This window comes from Petromyzon marinus, chromosome 71, assembly GCF_048934315.1.
Source record: "Petromyzon marinus isolate PM22_M1 ecotype Great Lakes invasive population chromosome 71, UKy_Petmar_22M1.pri1.0, whole genome shotgun sequence".
NCBI classification, from domain to species: domain Eukaryota; kingdom Metazoa; phylum Chordata; class Hyperoartia; order Petromyzontiformes; family Petromyzontidae; genus Petromyzon; species Petromyzon marinus.
Window position 1 is genome coordinate 4,873,201 of NC_133737.1, and position 18,803 is coordinate 4,892,003.

Sequence of the window (18,803 nt, forward strand, 5' to 3'; positions counted from 1 at the left end):
GTACTAGCTAGTGTGGTAGTTAGTGTGGTAGTTAGTGTGGTAGTTAGTGTGGTAGTTAGTGTGGTAGTTAGTGTGGTAGCTAGTGTGGTAGTTAGTGTGGTGGCTAGTGTGGTAGTTAGTGTGGTAGCTAGTGTGGTAGTTAGTGTACTAGCTAGTGTGGTGGCTAGTGTGGTAGCTAGTGTGGTAGCTAGTGTACTAGCTAGTGTGGTAGTTAGTGTGGTAGTTAGTGTGGTAGTTAGTGTACTAGCTAGTGTACTAGTTAGTGTGGTAGTTAGTGTGGTAGTTAATGTTCTAGTTAGTGTGGTGGTTAGTGTGGTGGTTAGTGTGGTGGTTAGTGTGGTGGTTAGTGTGGTGGTTAGTGTGGTAGTTAGTGTGGTGGTTAGTGTGGTAGTTAGTGTGGTAGTTAGTGTGGTGGTTAGTGTGGTGGTTAGTGTGGTGGTTAGTGTGGTAGTTAGTGTGGTAGTTAGTGTACTAGCTAGTGTACTAGCTAGTGTACTAGCTAGTGTACTAGCTAGTGTGGTAGTTAGTGTGGTAGTTAGTGTGGTAGTTAGTGTGGTGGTTAGTGTGGTGGCTAGTGTGGTGGTTAGTGTGGTGGTTAGTGTGGTAGTTAGTGTACTAGCTAGTGTACTAGCTAGTGTACTAGCTAGTGTACTAGCTAGTGTACTAGCTAGTGTGGTAGTTAGTGTGGTAGTTAGTGTGGTGGTTAGTGTGGTGGTTAGTGTGGTGGTTAGTGTGGTGGTTAGTGTGGTGGTTAGTGTGGTGGTTAGTGTGGTGGTTAGTGTGGTGGTTAGTGTGGTGGTTAGTGTGGTGGTTAGTGTGGTGGTTAGTGTGGTGGTTAGTGTGGTGGTTAGTGTGGTGGTTAGTGTGGTGGTTAGTGTGGTAGTTAGTGTGGTAGTTAGTGTACTAGCTAGTGTACTAGCTAGTGTGGTAGTTAGTGTGGTAGTTAGTGTGGTAGTTAGTGTGGTAGTTAGTGTGGTAGTTAGTGTGGTAGCTAGTGTGGTAGTTAGTGTACTAGCTAGTGTGGTGGCTAGTGTGGTAGTTAGTGTGGTAGTTAGTGTGGTAGTTAGTGTGGTAGCTAGTGTGGTAGTTAGTGTACTGGCTAGTGTGGTGGCTAGTGTGGTAGTTAGTGTGGTAGCTAGTGTACTAGCTAGTGTGGTAGTTAGTGTGGTAGTTAGTGTGGTAGTTAGTGTACTAGCTAGTGTACTAGCTAGTGTGGTAGTTAGTGTGGTAGTTAGTGTGGTAGTTAGTGTGGTAGCTAGTGTGGTAGTTAGTGTGGTAGTTAGTGTACTAGCTAGTGTGGTAGTTAGTGTGGTAGTTAGTGTGGTAGTTAGTGTACTAGCTAGTGTGGTAGTTAGTGTGGTAGTTAGTGTGGTGGCTAGTGTGGTGGCTAGTGTGGTGGCTAGTGTGGTAGTTAGTGTGGTAGTTAGTGTGGTAGTTAGTGTGGTAGTTAGTGTGGTAGTTAGTGTGGTAGCTAGTGTGGTAGCTAGTGTGGTAGTTAGTGTGGTAGCTAGTGTGGTAGCTAGTGTGGTAGTTAGTGTGGTAGTTAGTGTGGTAGCTAGTGTGGTGGCTAGTGTGGTAGTTAGTGTGGTAGTTTGTGTGGTAGTTTGTGTGGTAGTTTGTGTGGTAGTTTGTGTGGTAGTTAGTGTGGTAGTTAGTGTGGTAGTTAGTGTGGTAGTTAGTGTACTAGCTAGTGTGGTAGTTAGTGTGGTAGTTAGTGTGGTAGTTAGTGTACTAGCTAGTGTACTAGCTAGTGTGGTAGTTAGTGTACTAGCTAGTGTACTAGCTAGTGTACTAGTTAGTGTGGTAGCTAGTGTGATAGCTAGTGTGGTAGCTAGTGTGGTGGTTAGTGTGGTGGTTAGTGTGGTAGCTAGTGTGGTAGCTAGTGTGGTAGCTAGTGTGGTAGTTAGTGTGGTAGTTAGTGTGGTAGTTAGTGTGGTAGCTAGTGTGGTGGTTAGTGTGGTGGTTAGTGTGGTAGTTAGTGTACTAGCTAGTGTGGTAGTTAGTGTGGTAGTTAGTGTGGTAGCTAGTGTGGTAGCTAGTGTGGTGGTTAGTGTGGTGGTTAGTGTGGTGGTTAGTGTGGTGGTTAGTGTGGTGGTTAGTGTGGTAGCTAGTGTGGTAGCTAGTGTGGTAGCTAGTGTGGTGGTTAGTGTGGTGGTTAGTGTGGTGGTTAGTGTGGTGGTTAGTATGGTGGTTAGTGTGGTGGTTAGTGTGGTGGTTAGTGTGGTGGTTAGTGTGGTGGTTAGTGTGGTGGTTAGTGTGGTAGCTAGTGTGGTAGCTAGTGTGGTAGCTAGTGTGGTGGTTAGTGTGGTGGTTAGTGTGGTGGTTAGTGTGGTGGTTAGTGTGGTGGTTAGTGTGGTGGTTAGTGTGGTGGTTAGTGTGGTGGTTAGTGTGGTAGTTGGTGTGGTAGCTAGTGTGGTAGTTAGTTTACTAGCTAGTTTACTAGCTAGTTTACTAGTTAGTGTGGTAGTTAGTTTACTAGTTAGTTTACTAGTTAGTTTACTAGTTAACTAGTTAGTTAACTAGTTAGTTAACTAGTTAGTTTACTAGTTAGTGTGGTTACCTCTGGCTCACAGGTGGCGTATGCGATTGGAGTGAGCCACCCGCTTACTAACTAGTTTACTAGCTAGCTAGTTTACTAGCTGGTGTGGTAGCTAGTTTACTAGTTTACTAGCTAGTTTACTAGCTAGTTTACTAGTGTGGTAGCTAGTTTACTAGCTAGTTTACTAGTGTGGTAGCTAGTTTACTAGCTAGTAAACTAGCTAGCTAGCTAGTTTTCTAGCTAGTTTACTAGCTAGTTTTCTAGCTAGTTTACTAGCTAGCTAATTTACTAGCTGGCTAGTAAACTAGCTAGTTTACTAGTTTACTAGCTAGTCTGGTAGCTAGTTTACTAGCTAGTCTGGTAGCTAGTTTACTAGCTAGTTTACTAGCTAGTTAACTAGTTAGTGTGGTAGTTAGTTAACTAGTTAGTGTGGTTACCTCTGGCTCACAGGTGGCGTATGCGATCGGAGTGAGCCACCCGCTTACTAACTAGTTTACTAGTTTACTAGCTAGTTTACTAGCTGGTGTGGTAGCTAGTTTACTAGTTAGTTTACTAGTTAGTTTACTAGTTAACTAGTTAGTTTACTAGCTAGTGTGGTTACCTCTGGTTCACAGGTGGCGTATGCTATCGGAGTGAGCCACCCGCTTACTAACTAGTTTACTAGTTTACTAGCTAGTTAACTAGTTAGTTAACTAGTTAGTTAACTAGTTAGTTTACTAGTTGATGTGGTTACCTCTGGTTCACAGGTGGCGTATGCGATTGGAGTGAGCCACCCGCTTACTAACTAGTTTACTAGTTTACTAGCTAGTTAACTAGTTAGTTAACTAGTTAGTTAACTAGTTAGTTTACTAGTTAGTTTACTAGTTAACTAGTTAGTGTGGTTACCTCTGGTTCACAGGTGGCGTATGCGATCGGAGTGAGCCACCCGCTTACTAACTAGTTTACTAGCTAGCTAGTTTACTAGTTTACTAGTTAGTTTACTAGTTTACTAGTTAGTTAACTAGTTAACTAGTTAGTTTACTAGTTGGTGTGGTTACCTCTGGTTCACAGGTGGCGTATGCGATCGGAGTGAGCCACCCGCTTACTAACTAGTTTACTAGCTAGCTAGTTTACTAGCTAGTTTACTAGTTTACTAGCTAGTTTACTAGTTTACTAGCTAGTTTACTAGTTTACTAGCTAGTTTACTAGTTAGTTTACTAGTTGGTGTGGTTACCTCTGGTTCACAGGTGGCGTATGCTATCGGAGTGAGCCACCCGCTTACTAACTAGTTTACTAGCTAGCTAGTTTACTAGCTAGCTAGTAAACTAGCTAGTTAGTTTACTAGCTAGTTTACTAGTTAGTTTACTAGTTAGTTTACTAGTTAGTGTGGTTACCTCTGGTTCACAGGTGGCGTATGCGATCGGAGTGAGCCACCCGCTTACTAACTAGTTTACTAGCTGGTGTGATAGCTAGTTTACTAGTTTACTAGCTAGTTTACTAGTTAACTAGCTAGTTAACTAGTTAGTTAACTAGTTAGTGTGGTTACCTCTGGTTCACAGGTGGCGTATGCGATCGGAGTGAGCCACCCGCTTACTAACTAGTTTACTAGCTAGCTAGTTTACTAACTAGTTTACTAGCTAGCTAGTTTACTAGTTTACTAGTTAGTTAACTAGTTAACTAGTTAGTTAACTAGTTAGTGTGGTTACCTCTGGTTCACAGGTGGCGTATGCTATCGGAGTGAGCCACCCGCTTACTAACTAGTTTACTAGCTGGTGTGATAGCTAGTTTACTAGTTTACTAGTTAGTTAACTAGTTTACTAGCTAGCTAGTTTACTAGTTTACTAGCTAGCTAGTTTACTAGTTTACTAGCTAGTTAACTAGTTAGTTAACTAGTTGGTGTGGTTACCTCTGGTTCACAGGTGGCGTATGCTATCGGAGTGAGCCACCCGCTTACTAACTAGTTTACTAGCTAGCTAGTTTACTAGTTAACTAGTTAGTTAACTAGCTAGTTTACTAGTTAGTTAACTAGTTAGTGTGGTTACCTCTGGTTCACAGGTGGCGTATGCGATCGGAGTGAGCCACCCGCTTACTAGCTAGTTTACTAGCTGGTGTGATAGCTAGTTTACTAGTTTACTAGCTAGTTTACTAGTTAGTTAACTAGTTAGTGTGGTTACCTGTGGTTCACAGGTGGCGTATGCTATCGGAGTGAGCCACCCGCTTACTAACTAGTTTACTAGCTAGCTAGTTTACTAGTTTACTAGCTAGTTTACTAGTTAACTAGCTAGTTAACTAGTTAGTTTACTAGTTAGTGTGGTTACCTCTGGTTCACAGGTGGCGTATGCTATCGGAGTGAGCCACCCGCTTACTAACTAGTTTACTAGCTAGTTTACTAGCTAGCTAGTTTACTAGTTTACTAGTTAGTTTACTAGTTTACTAGTTAGTTAACTAGTTAACTAGTTAGTTTACTAGTTGGTGTGGTTACCTCTGGTTCACAGGTGGCGTATGCTATCGGAGTGAGCCACCCGCTTACTAACTAGTTTACTAGCTAGCTAGTTTACTAGCTAGCTAGTTTACTAGTTTACTAGCTAGCTAGTTTACTAGCTAGTTTACTAGCTAGTTTACTAGCTAGTTTACTAGTTTACTAGCTAGTTAACTAGTTAGTTAACTAGTTAGTGTGGTTACCTCTGGTTCACAGGTGGCGTATGCTATCGGAGTGAGCCACCCGCTTACTAACTAGTTTACTAGTTTACTAGCTAGTTTACTAGTTAACTAGCTAGTTAACTAGTTAGTTTACTAGTTAGTGTGGTTACCTCTGGTTCACAGGTGGCGTATGCTATCGGAGTGAGCCACCCGCTTACTAACTAGTTTACTAGCTAGCTAGTTTACTAGTTTACTAGCTAGTTTACTAGTTTACTAGCTAGTTTACTAGTTAACTAGTTAGTTAACTAGTTAGTTAACTAGTTAGTGTGGTTACCTCTGGTTCACAGGTGGCGTATGCTATCGGAGTGAGCCACCCGCTTACTAACTAGTTTACTAGCTAGCTAGTTTACTAGTTTACTAGTTAGTTAACTAGTTAACTAGTTAGTTAACTAGTTAGTGTGGTTACCTGTGGTTCACAGGTGGCGTATGCTATCGGAGTGAGCCACCCGCTTACTAACTAGTTTACTAGCTGGTGTGATAGCTAGTTTACTAGTTTACTAGCTAGTTTACTAGTTAGCTAGTTTACTAGTTAGCTAGTTTACTAGTTAGTTAACTAGTTAGTTAACTAGTTAGTGTGGTTACCTGTGGTTCACAGGTGGCGTATGCTATCGGAGTGAGCCATCCGCTCTCCATCTCAATCTTCCACTACGGGACGTCTCAGCGCTCTGAGCGGGAACTGCTCCAAATCGTCAACGCTAACTTTGACCTCCGACCTGGTGTTATTGTCAGGTGTGTCACTGTGTGTGTGTCACTGTGTGTGTCACTGTGTGTGTCACTGTGTGTGTCACTGTGTGTGTCACTGTGTGTGTGTGTCACTGTGTGTGTCACTGTGTGTGTCACTGTGTTATTGTCAGGTGTGTCACTGTGTGTGTGTCACTGTGTGTGTCACTGTGTGTGTCACTGTGTGTGTGTCTGTGTGTGTGTCACTGTGTGTGTCACTGTGTGTGTCACTGTGTGTGTGTCACTGTGTGTGTCACTGTGTGTGTGTCACTGTGTGTCTCTGTGTGTGTGTCACTGTGTGTGTCACTGTGTGTGTGTCACTGTGTGTGTCAGTGTGTGTGTGTGTGTCACTGTGTGTGTGTGTCACTGTGTGTGTCACTGTGTGTGTGTCACTGTGTGTGTGTCACTGTGTGTGTCACTGTGTGTGTCACTGTGTGTGTCAGTGTGTGTGTGTGTGTCACTGTGTGTGTGTGTCACTGTGTGTGTCAGTGTGTGTGTGTGTGTCACTGTGTGTGTGTGTCACTGTGTGTGTCACTGTGTGTGTGTCACTGTGTGTGTCACTGTGTGTGTCACTGTGTGTGTCACTGTGTGTGTCACTGTGTGTGTGTCACTGTGTGTGTCACTGTGTGTGTGTGTCACTGTGTGTGTGTCACTGTGTGTCACTGTGTGTGTCACTGTGTGTGTCACTGTGTGTGTGTGTCACTGTGTGTGTGTCACTGTGTGTGTCACTGTGTGTGTGTCACTGTGTGTGTCACTGTGTGTGTGTCACTGTGTGTGTCACTGTGTGTGTGTCACTGTGTGTGTGTCACTGTGTGTGTGTCACTGTGTGTGTCACTGTGTGTGTCACTGTGTGTGTGTCACTGTGTGTGTGTCACTGTGTGTGTGTCACTGTGTGTGTGTGTCACTGTGTGTGTGTGTCACTGTGTGTGTGTCACTGTGTGTGTGTCACTGTGTGTGTGTCACTGTGTGTGTGTCACTGTGTGTGTGTCACAGATGATGAGGACACTGTGTGTGTGTGTGTCACTGTGTGTGTGTGTCACTGTGTGTGTGTCACTGTGTGTGTGTGTCACTGTGTGTGTGTCACTGTGTGTGTGTCACTGTGTGTGTGTCACTGTGTGTCACTGTGTGTGTCACTGTGTGTGTGTGTCACTGTGTGTGTGTCACTGTGTGTGTCACTGTGTGTGTCACTGTGTGTGTCACTGTGTGTGTGTGTCACTGTGTGTGTGTCACTGTGTGTGTCACTGTGTGTGTGTCACTGTGTGTGTGTGTCACTGTGTGTGTGTCACAGATGATGAGGACACTGTGTGTGTCACTGTGTGTGTCACTGTGTGTGTGTCACTGTGTGTGTGTGTCACTGTGTGTGTCACTGTGTGTGTCACTGTGTGTGTATGTGTCACTGTGTGTGTGTGTCACTGTGTGTGTGTGTCACTGTGTGTGTCACTGTGTGTGTCACTGTGTGTGTCACTGTGTGTGTCACTGTGTGTGTGTGTCACTGTGTGTGTGTCACTGTGTGTGTGTGTCACTGTGTGTGTGTCACTGTGTGTGTCACTGTGTGTGTGTGTCACTGTGTGTGTCACTGTGTGTGTGTCACTGTGTGTGTGTCACTGTGTGTCACTGTGTGTGTGTCACTGTGTGTGTCACTGTGTGTGTGTCACTGTGTGTGTCACTGTGTGTGTGTCACTGTGTGTGTCACTGTGTGTGTGTGTCACTGTGTGTGTGTGTCACTGTGTGTGTCACTGTGTGTGTCACTGTGTGTGTGTGTCACTGTGTGTGTCACTGTGTGTGTGTGTGTGTCACTGTGTGTGTCACTGTGTGTGTGTGTCACTGTGTGTGTCACTGTGTGTGTCACTGTGTGTGTCACTGTGTGTGTGTCACTGTGTGTGTGTCACTGTGTGTGTGTCACTGTGTGTGTCACTGTGTGTGTCACTGTGTGTGTCACTGTGTGTGTCACTGTGTGTGTCACTGTGTGTGTGTCAGTGTGTGTGTGTCAGTGTGTGTGTGTGTCACTGTGTGTGTCAGTGTGTGTGTCACTGTGTGTGTCACTGTGTGTGTCACTGTGTGTGTGTCACTGTGTGTGTGTCACTGTGTGTGTCACTGTGTGTGTCACTGTGTGTGTGTGTCACTGTGTGTGTCACTGTGTGTGTGTCAGTGTGTGTGTGTCACTGTGTGTCACTGTGTGTGTGTCACTGTGTGTGTGTCACTGTGTGTGTGTCACTGTGTGTGTCACTGTGTGTGTGTCACTGTGTGTGTGTCACTGTGTGTGTCACTGTGTGTGTCACTGTGTGTGTGTCACTGTGTGTGTGTCACTGTGTGTGTCACTGTGTGTGTGTCACTGTGTGTGTGTCACTGTGTGTGTCACTGTGTGTGTCACTGTGTGTGTGTGTGTGTCACTGTGTGTGTCACTGTGTGTGTGTGTCACTGTGTGTGTCACTGTGTGTGTCACTGTGTGTGTGTGTGTGTCACTGTGTGTGTCACTGTGTGTGTCACTGTGTGTGTCACTGTGTGTGTCACTGTGTCACTGTGTGTGTCACTGTGTGTGTCAGTGTGTGTGTCACAGTGTGTGTGTCACTGTGTGTGTGTCACTGTGTGTGTCACTGTGTGTGTGTGTCACTGTGTGTGTGTGTCACTGTGTGTGTCACTGTGTGTGTGTCTGTGTCACTGTGTGTGTGTGTGTCACTGTGTGTGTGTGTGTGTCACTGTGTGTGTGTGTCACTGTGTGTGTGTGTCACTGTGTGTCACTGTGTGTGTGTGTCACTGTGTGTGTGTGTCACTGTGTGTGTGTCACTGTGTGTGTGTCACTGTGTGTGTGTCACTGTGTGTGTGTGTCACTGTGTGTGTGTCACTGTGTGTGTCACTGTGTGTGTCAGTGTGTGTGTGTCAGTGTGTGTGTGTCACTGTGTGTGTCACTGTGTGTGTGTGTCACTGTGTGTGTCACTGTGTGTGTCAGTGTGTGTGTGTCACTGTGTGTGTGTGTCACTGTGTGTGTGTGTCACTGTGTGTGTGTGTCACTGTGTGTGTGTCACTGTGTGTGTCACTGTGTGTGTCACTGTGTGTCACTGTGTGTGTCACTGTGTGTGTCACTGTGTGTCACTGTGTGTGTGTCACTGTGTGTGTCACTGTGTGTGTGTGTGTCACTGTGTGTGTCACTGTGTGTGTGTGTCACTGTGTGTGTCACTGTGTGTGTGTGTGTGTCACTGTGTGTGTGTCACTGTGTGTGTCACTGTGTGTGTCACTGTGTGTGTGTCACTGTGTGTGTCACTGTGTGTGTCACTGTGTGTGTCACTGTGTGTGTGTCACTGTGTGTGTCACTGTGTGTGTGTCACTGTGTGTGTCACTGTGTGTGTGTGTGTCACTGTGTGTGTGTCACTGTGTGTGTCACTGTGTGTGTGTGTCACTGTGTGTGTGTGTGTCACTGTGTGTGTGTGTCACTGTGTGTGTGTCACTGTGTGTGTCACTGTGTGTGTGTCACTGTGTGTGTCACTGTGTGTGTCACTGTGTGTGTGTCACTGTGTGTGTGTGTCACTGTGTGTGTCACTGTGTGTGTGTGTCACTGTGTGTGTGTCACTGTGTGTGTGTCACTGTGTGTGTCACTGTGTGTGTGTGTCACTGTGTGTGTCACTGTGTGTGTGTGTCACTGTGTGTGTCACTGTGTGTGTGTGTCACTGTGTGTGTGTGTGTGTGTCACTGTGTGTGTGTCACTGTGTGTGTGTCACTGTGTGTGTCACTGTGTGTGTCACTGTGTGTCACTGTGTGTGTCACTGTGTGTCACTGTGTGTCACTGTGTGTGTCACTGTGTGTGTCACTGTGTGTGTCACTGTGTGTGTCACTGTGTGTGTGTCACTGTGTGTCACTGTGTGTCACTGTGTGTGTCACTGTGTGTGTCACTGTGTGTGTCACTGTGTGTGTGTGTGTCACTGTGTGTGTCACTGTGTGTGTGTGTCACTGTGTGTGTGTGTCACTGTGTGTGTGTCACTGTGTGTGTGTCACTGTGTGTGTCACTGTGTGTCACTGTGTGTGTGTCACTGTGTGTGTGTCACTGTGTGTGTCACTGTGTGTCACTGTGTGTGTCACTGTGTGTGTCACTGTGTGTGTCACTGTGTGTGTGTCACTGTGTGTGTGTCACTGTGTGTGTCACTGTGTGTGTCACTGTGTGTGTGTCACTGTGTGTGTGTCACTGTGTGTGTCACTGTGTGTGTGTCACTGTGTGTGTCACTGTGTGTGTGTCACTGTGTGTGTGTCACTGTGTGTGTGTCACTGTGTGTGTCACTGTGTGTGTCACTGTGTGTGTCACTGTGTGTATCACTGTGTGTGTGTCACTGTGTGTGTGTCACTGTGTGTGTGTCACTGTGTGTGTCACTGTGTGTGTGTCACTGTGTGTGTGTCACTGTGTGTGTCACTGTGTGTGTCACTGTGTGTGTCACTGTGTGTCACTGTGTGTGTGTGTCACTGTGTGTCACTGTGTGTGTGTGTCACTGTGTGTATCACTGTGTGTGTGTCACTGTGTGTGTATCACTGTGTGTGTGTCACTGTGTGTGTGTCACTGTGTGTGTGTCACTGTGTGTGTGTCACTGTGTGTGTGTCACTGTGTGTGTGTCACTGTGTGTGTCACTGTGTGTGTGTCACTGTGTGTGTCACTGTGTGTGTGTCACTGTGTGTGTGTGTGTCACTGTGTGTGTCACTGTGTGTCACTGTGTGTGTGTGTCACTGTGTGTGTCACTGTGTGTGTGTGTCACTGTGTGTGTCACTGTGTGTGTGTGTCACTGTGTGTGTGTGTCACTGTGTGTGTGTGTCAGTGTGTGTGTCACTGTGTGTGTCACTGTGTGTGTGTGTCACTGTGTGTGTGTCACTGTGTGTGTGTCACTGTGTGTGTCACTGTGTGTGTCACTGTGTGTGTGTCACTGTGTGTGTGTGTCACTGTGTGTGTCACTGTGTGTGTGTGTCACTGTGTGTGTCACTGTGTGTGTCACTGTGTGTGTCACTGTGTGTGTGTGTCACTGTGTGTGTCACTGTGTGTCACTGTGTGTGTGTGTCACTGTGTGTGTCACTGTGTGTGTCACTGTGTGTGTGTGTCACTGTGTGTGTCACTGTGTGTCACTGTGTGTGTGTCACTGTGTGTGTGTGTCACTGTGTGTGTGTCACTGTGTGTCACTGTGTGTGTGTCACTGTGTGTGTGTGTCACTGTGTGTGTGTGTCACTGTGTGTGTGTGTCACTGTGTGTGTGTCACTGTGTGTGTGTCACTGTGTGTGTGTGTGTCACTGTGTGTGTGTGTGTGTCACTGTGTGTGTCACTGTGTGTGTGTGTCACTGTGTGTGTGTGTCACTGTGTGTGTCACTGTGTGTGTCACTGTGTGTGTGTCACTGTGTGTGTCACTGTGTGTGTCACTGTGTGTGTGTGTCACTGTGTGTGTGTGTCACTGTGTGTGTGTCACTGTGTGTGTGTGTCTGTGTGTGTGTCACTGTGTGTGTGTCACTGTGTGTGTGTCACTGTGTGTGTGTGTCACTGTGTGTGTGTGTCACTGTGTGTGTGTCACTGTGTGTGTGTGTGTGTCACTGTGTGTGTGTGTGTGTCACTGTGTGTGTCACTGTGTGTGTGTGTCACTGTGTGTGTCACTGTGTGTGTGTCACTGTGTGTGTCACTGTGTGTGTGTCACTGTGTGTGTCACTGTGTGTGTCACTGTGTGTGTGTGTCACTGTGTGTGTGTCACTGTGTGTGTGTCACTGTGTGTGTGTCACTGTGTGTGTGTCGCTGTGTGTGTCACTGTGTGTGTGTGTCACTGTGTGTGTCACTGTGTGTGTCATTGTGTGTGTCACTGTGTGTGTGTCACTGTGTGTGTGTCACTGTGTGTGTGTCACTGTGTGTGTGTCACTGTGTGTGTCACTGTGTGTGTGTCACTGTGTGTGTGTCACTGTGTGTGTCACTGTGTGTGTGTGTGTCACTGTGTGTGTGTGTGTCACTGTGTGTGTCACTGTGTGTGTGTCACTGTGTGTGTCACTGTGTGTGTGTGTCACTGTGTGTGTGTGTCACTGTGTGTGTGTGTGTCACTGTGTGTGTCACTGTGTGTGTGTCACTGTGTGTGTGTCACTGTGTGTGTCACTGTGTGTGTGTGTCACTGTGTGTGTCACTGTGTGTGTGTGTCACTGTGTGTGTGTCACTGTGTGTGTGTGTCACTGTGTGTGTGTCACTGTGTGTGTGTCACTGTGTGTGTCACTGTGTGTGTGTCACTGTGTGTGTGTCACTGTGTGTGTCACTGTGTGTGTGTGTGTCACTGTGTGTGTGTGTGTCACTGTGTGTGTCACTGTGTGTGTGTCACTGTGTGTGTCACTGTGTGTGTGTGTCACTGTGTGTGTGTGTCACTGTGTGTGTGTCACTGTGTGTGTCACTGTGTGTGTGTCACTGTGTGTGTCACTGTGTGTGTGTGTCACTGTGTGTGTCACTGTGTGTGTGTGTCACTGTGTGTGTCACTGTGTGTGTGTGTCACTGTGTGTGTGTCACTGTGTGTGTCACTGTGTGTGTGTCACTGTGTGTGTGTCACTGTGTGTGTGTGTGTCACTGTGTGTGTGTCACTGTGTGTGTGTCACTGTGTGTGTGTCACTGTGTGTGTCACTGTGTGTGTCACTGTGTGTGTCACTGTGTGTGTCACTGTGTGTGTGTGTGTCACTGTGTGTGTGTGTGTCACTGTGTGTGTGTGTCACTGTGTGTGTGTGTCACTGTGTGTGTGTCACTGTGTGTGTGTGTCACTGTGTGTGTGTGTCACTGTGTGTGTGTGTCACTGTGTGTGTCACTGTGTGTGTCACTGTGTGTGTGTCACTGTGTGTGTCACTGTGTGTGTCACTGTGTGTGTGTCACTGTGTGTGTCACTGTGTGTGTCACTGTGTGTGTGTGTGTCACTGTGTGTGTGTGTGTCACTGTGTGTGTGTGTGTCACTGTGTGTGTGTGTCGGTGTGTGTGTGTGTGTCGGTGTGTGTGTGTGTGTCGGTGTGTGTGTGTGTGTGTGTCACTGTGTGTGTGTGTGTGTCACTGTGTGTGTGTGTGTGTCACTGTGTGTGTGTGTGTGTGTCACTGTGTGTGTCACTGTGTGTGTGTGTCACTGTGTGTGTCACTGTGTGTGTGTGTCACTGTGTGTGTGTCACTGTGTGTGTGTGTGTGTCACTGTGTGTGTGTGTCACTGTGTGTGTCACTGTGTGTGTGTCACTGTGTGTGTGTCACTGTGTGTGTGTCACTGTGTGTGTGTCACTGTGTGTGTGTGTGTCACTGTGTGTGTGTGTGTGTCACTGTGTGTGTCACTGTGTGTGTGTGTGTGTGTCACTGTGTGTGTGTGTGTGTCGCTGTGTGTGTGTGTCGCTGTGTGTGTGTGTCGCTGTGTGTGTGTGTGTGTCGCTGTGTGTGTGTGTGTGTCGCTGTGTGTGTGTGTGTGTCGCTGTGTGTGTGTGTGTGTCGCTGTGTGTGTGTCACTGTGTGTGTCACTGTGTGTGTGTCACTGTGTGTGTGTCACTGTGTGTGTGTCACTGTGTGTGTGTGTGTGTCACTGTGTGTGTGTGTGTCACTGTGTGTGTGTGTGTGTCACTGTGTGTGTGTGTGTGTCACTGTGTGTGTGTGTGTCACTGTGTGTGTGTGTGTGTGTCACTGTGTGTGTGTGTCAGTGTGTCACTGTGTGTGTGTGTCAGTGTGTCACTGTGTGTGTGTGTCAGTGTGTCACTGTGTCAGTGTGTGTCAGTGTGTCACTGTGTCAGTGTGTGTCAGTGTGTCACTGTGTCAGTGTGTGTGTGTGTCACTGTGTCAGTGTGTGTGTGTGTCACTGTGTCAGTGTGTGTGTGTGTCACTGTGTCAGTGTGTGTGTGTGTCACTGTGTCAGTGTGTGTGTGTGTCACTGTGTCAGTGTGTCAGTGTGTCACTGTGTGTGTGTGTCAGTGTGTCACTGTGTCAGTGTGTCACTGTGTCAGTGTGTCAGTGTGTCACTGTGTCAGTGTGTCAGTGTGTCACTGTGTGTGTCACTGTGTCACTGTGTGTGTGGTGGTTCAGGGATTTGGATCTGAAGCGACCTATCTATCAGAGCACTGCCTGCTATGGACATTTCGGACGCCCGGAATTCCCCTGGGAGCAACCCAAGAAGCTGAAATTCTGAGACACACGGAGAGAGACACACGGAGAGAGACACGGGGAGAGAGAGACACGGGGAGAGAGAGACACGGGGAGAGAGAGACACGGGGAGAGAGACACGGGGAGAGAGACACGGGGAGAGAGACACGGGGAGAGAGACACGGGGAGAGAGAGACACGGGGAGAGAGACACGGGGAGAGAGACACGGGGACATGGGGAGAGACACGGGGAGAGAGACACACGGAGAGAGACACGGGGAGAGAGACACGGGGAGAGAGAGACACGGGGAGAGAGAGACACGGGGAGAGAGACACGGGGAGAGAGACACACGGGGAGAGAGAGACACACGGGGAGAGAGAGACACGGGGAGAGAGACACGGGGAGAGAGACACGGGGAGAGAGACACGGGGAGAGAGACACGGGGAGAGAGACACACGGGGAGAGAGACACACGGGGAGAGACACATGGGGACATGGGGAGAGACATGGGGAGAGAGAGACACGGGGAGAGAGAGACACGGGGAGAGAGACATGGGGAGAGAGAGAGACACGGGGAGAGAGAGACACACGGGGAGAGAGACACGGGGAGAGAGAGACACACGGGGAGAGAGACACACGGGGAGAGAGAGAGACACGGGGAGAGAGACACGGGGAGAGAGAGACACGGGGATAGAGAGACACGGGGAGAGAGAGACACGGGGAGAGAGACACGGGGACATGGGGAGAGACACGGGGAGAGAGACATGGGGAGAGAGAGACACACGGGGAGAGAGACACGGGGAGAGAGAGACACACGGGGTGAGAGACACACGGGGATAGAGAGACACGGGGAGAGAGACACGGGGAGAGAGACATGGGGAGAGAGACACGGGGAGAGAGACACACGGGGAGAGAGAGACACACGGGGAGAGAGAGACACGGGGAGAGAGACACGGGGAGAGAGACACGGGGACATGGGGAGAGACACGGGGAGAGACACGGGGGGAGAGAGAGACACAGGGGAGAGACACCACGGGGAGACACGGGGACATGGGGAGAGAGACACGGGGGAGACACACGGGGAGAGAGAGACACGGGGTGAGACACGGGGACATGGGGAGACACGGGGACAGTGGGAGACACGGGAGAGACACGGGGAGAGACACACAGAGAGAGACACGGGGACAGTGGGAGACACGGGGGAGACGCTGGAAGACGACACGCAGGGAGACACGGAGAGATTCTCGGAGACACGGGGAGAGACACGGGGAGAGACACGGGGGGAGACACGGAGAGACACGGAGAGACACGGAGAGACACGGGGGGAGACACGGAGACACACGGAGAGACACGGAGAGATTCTCGGAGACACAGGGAGAGACACGGAGAGACACGGAGAGACACGGAGAGACACGGAGAGACACGGAGAGACACGGGGGGAGACACGGAGAGATTCTCGGAGACACGGGGAGAGACACGGAGAGACACGGAGAGACACGGAGAGACACGGGGGGAGACACGGAGACACACGGAGAGACACGGAGAGATTCTCGGAGACACAGGGAGAGACACGGAGAGACACGGAGAGACACGGAGAGACACGGAGAGACACGGAGAGACACGGAGAGACACGGGGGGAGACACGGAGAGATTCTCGGAGACACGGGGAGAGACACGGAGAGACACGGAGACACACGGAGAGACACGGAGAGATTCTCGGAGACACGGGGAGAGACACGGAGAGACACGGAGAGACACGGGGGGAGACACGGGGGGAGACACGGGGGGAGACACGGGGACATGGGGGGGAGACACGGGGAGATTCTCGGAGACACGGAGAGATGTACGGTATAGAAAGTTTAGATCTCACCCACCCACTCACCCACCCACCCACTCACCCACTCACTCACCAACTCACTCACCCACTCACCCACTCACTCACCAACTCACTCACTCACTCACTACTCCGGTGTGATACAGAAAAACCGGCTATTCCTTCGCGATTGCAAACACCTCACCCACTCACTCACCCACCCACCCACTCACCCACTCATTCACCTACTCACTCACCCACTCACTCACCAACCCACCCACTCACTCACCCACCCACCCACTCACCCACTCATTCACCTACTCACTCACCCACTCACTCACCAACCCACCCACTCACTCACCCACCCACTCACTCACCCACTCACTCACTCACCCACTCACCCACTCACCCACCCACTCACTCACCCACTCACCCACCCACCCACTACTCCGGTGTGATACAGAAAAGCCGGTCAAATGCCATCTGAAACACTCTTAAAGCACTTTACACACTCACACTCACTGTGTCACTCACTCACACTCACTGACACCCACTCACACACACTCACTCACTCGCTCACCCCCTCACTCACTACACCGGTGTGATACAGAAAAGCCGGCTTTACCCTCGCGATCGCAAACACCTCACCCACTCACCTACTCACTCACTCACCTACTCACTCACTCACTCGCCTACTCACTCACCTACTCAATCACTCACTCACCTACTCACTCACTACACCGGTGTGATACAGAAAAACCGGCTATTCCTTCGCGATCACAAACACCTCACTCACCTACTTACTCACCTACTTACTCACCTACTCACTCACCTACTCACCCACTCACTCACCCACTCACTCACCTACTCACTCACTCACCCACTCACCTACTCACTCACTCACCTGCCTACTCACTGTGTCATACAGACAAGCAGGGTGAGCGAGTGGTGAGCGGTGAGCGAGTGTGGTGAGTGAGTGGTGAGTGTGGTGCATTTTAGGCCAGTGTTGTACAGAGAAGCTGGTCCGTTTACAGTACCACCACTCACCAACTCGCTCACCAACTCGCTCAGCCGCTCACCAACTCGCTCACCAACTCGCTCATCCACTCACTCGCTCAGCCACTCACCAACTCGCTCACCAACTCGCTCAGCCACTCACCAACTCGCTCACCAACTCGTTCACCAACTCGCTCACCAACTCGCTCAGCCGCTCACCAACTCGTTCACCAACTCGCTCACCAACTCGCTCAGCCACTCACCAACTCGCTCACCAACTCGCTCACCAACTCGCTCCGCCACTCGCCAACTCGCTTAGCCATTCACCAACTCGCTCAGCCACTCACCAACTCGCTCAGCCACTCACCAACTCGCTCACCAACTCGCTCAGCCACTCACCAACTCGCTCACCAACTCGTTCACCAACTCGCTCACCAACTCGCTCAGCCACTCACCAACTCGCTCACCAACTCGCTCACCAACTCGCTCACCAACTCGCTCAGCCACTCGCCAACTCGCTTAGCCATTCACCAACTCGCTCAGCCACTCACCAACTCGCTCAGCCACTCACCAACTCGCTCACCAACTCGCTCATCCACTCACTCGCTCAGCCACTCACCAACTCGCTCACCAACTCGCTCAGCCACTCACCAACTCGCTCACCAACTCGCTCAGCCACTCACCAACTCGCTCACCAACTCGTTCACCAACCCGCTCACCAACTCGCTCAGCCACTCACCAACTCGCTCACCAACTCGCTCACCAACTCGCTCAGCCATTCGCCAACTCGCTCAGCCACTCGCCAACTCGCTCAGCCACTCGCCAACTCGCTTAGCCACTCACCAACTCGCTCAGCCACTCACCAACTCGCTCACCAACTCGCTCATCCACTCACTCGCTCAGCCACTCACCAACTCGCTCACCAACTCGCTCAGCCACTCACCAACTTGCTCACCAACTCGCTCAGCCATTCACCAACTCGCTCACCAACTCGCTCAGCCATTCACCAACTCGCCAACTCGCTCACCAACTCACCCACTCGCTCACCAACCCACCCACTTGCTCACCAACCAACTCATCCACTCGCTCACCAACCTGCTCACCCACTCGCTCACCCACTCGCTCACCCACTCACCCACTGGCTCACCAACCAACTAACCCACTCACCAGCTCACCAACTCAACAACTCGCTCAGCCACTCACCAAATCGCTCACCCACCCACTCACCAACTCATCCACTCGCCCACTCGCTCACCCACTCGCTCGCCAACCAACTCGCCCACTCGCTCACCAACCAACTCAACAACTTTCTCACCAACTCGCTCACCAATTCGCTCACCCACTCACCCACTGGCTCACCAACCAACTCAGCCATTCACTCACCCACGCACCAACTTGCTCACCAACTCATCAACTCGCTCAGCCACTCACCAAATCGCTCACCCACTCGCTCACCAACTCACCCACTCGCTTACCAACCAACTAAACTTTCTCACCAACTCGCTCACCCACTCGCTCACCAACCAACTAACCCACTCGCACACCCACTCACCAGCTCACCAACTCACTCACCAACTCGCTCAGCCACTCACCCATTCACTCACCAACTCGCTCACCCACTCGCACACCCACTCACCAGCTCACCAACTCACTCATCAACTCGCTCAGCCACTCACCAAATCGCTCACCAACTCGACATTTTAATGTGTATCACGTTTGACGGTAACATGCTAATTACATGCTAAGTACATGCCAATTAAATGCTAATGATGATCACGCGTGGAGTCTGTTGATCGCACGCGTGCGCGCCGAATGAGATGTTAATGACATGTTAAGTATATGGTAATGAGATGTTAAGTGTATACTAATTTATGAGATGACATCACTCACGGAATCGATTCCGTGAATAATCGCGCGCGTCAGCGGAGGAATCGGAAAGGTAAGAATCAACGCTGGAATCGACGAATTCCTTCCCATTTC

General features: G+C 49.6%; 1 protein-coding gene across 1 annotated transcript in view; it reads left to right on the plus strand.

Annotated features, from left to right (window-relative positions):
- The window catches only part of LOC116937781 (S-adenosylmethionine synthase-like), a 71,087-nt gene extending 52,491 nt beyond the window's left edge, over positions 1-18,596 (plus strand). Inside the window, exons 9-10 of the mRNA XM_076055276.1 lie at positions 5,814-5,947; positions 13,959-18,596. Coding sequence (XP_075911391.1) covers positions 5,814-5,947; positions 13,959-14,061 — 237 coding nt within the window. The 3' untranslated portion in view covers positions 14,062-18,596. The remainder of the gene's footprint in view (positions 1-5,813; positions 5,948-13,958) is intronic.
- The last annotated feature ends 207 nt before the right edge of the window (positions 18,597-18,803 follow it).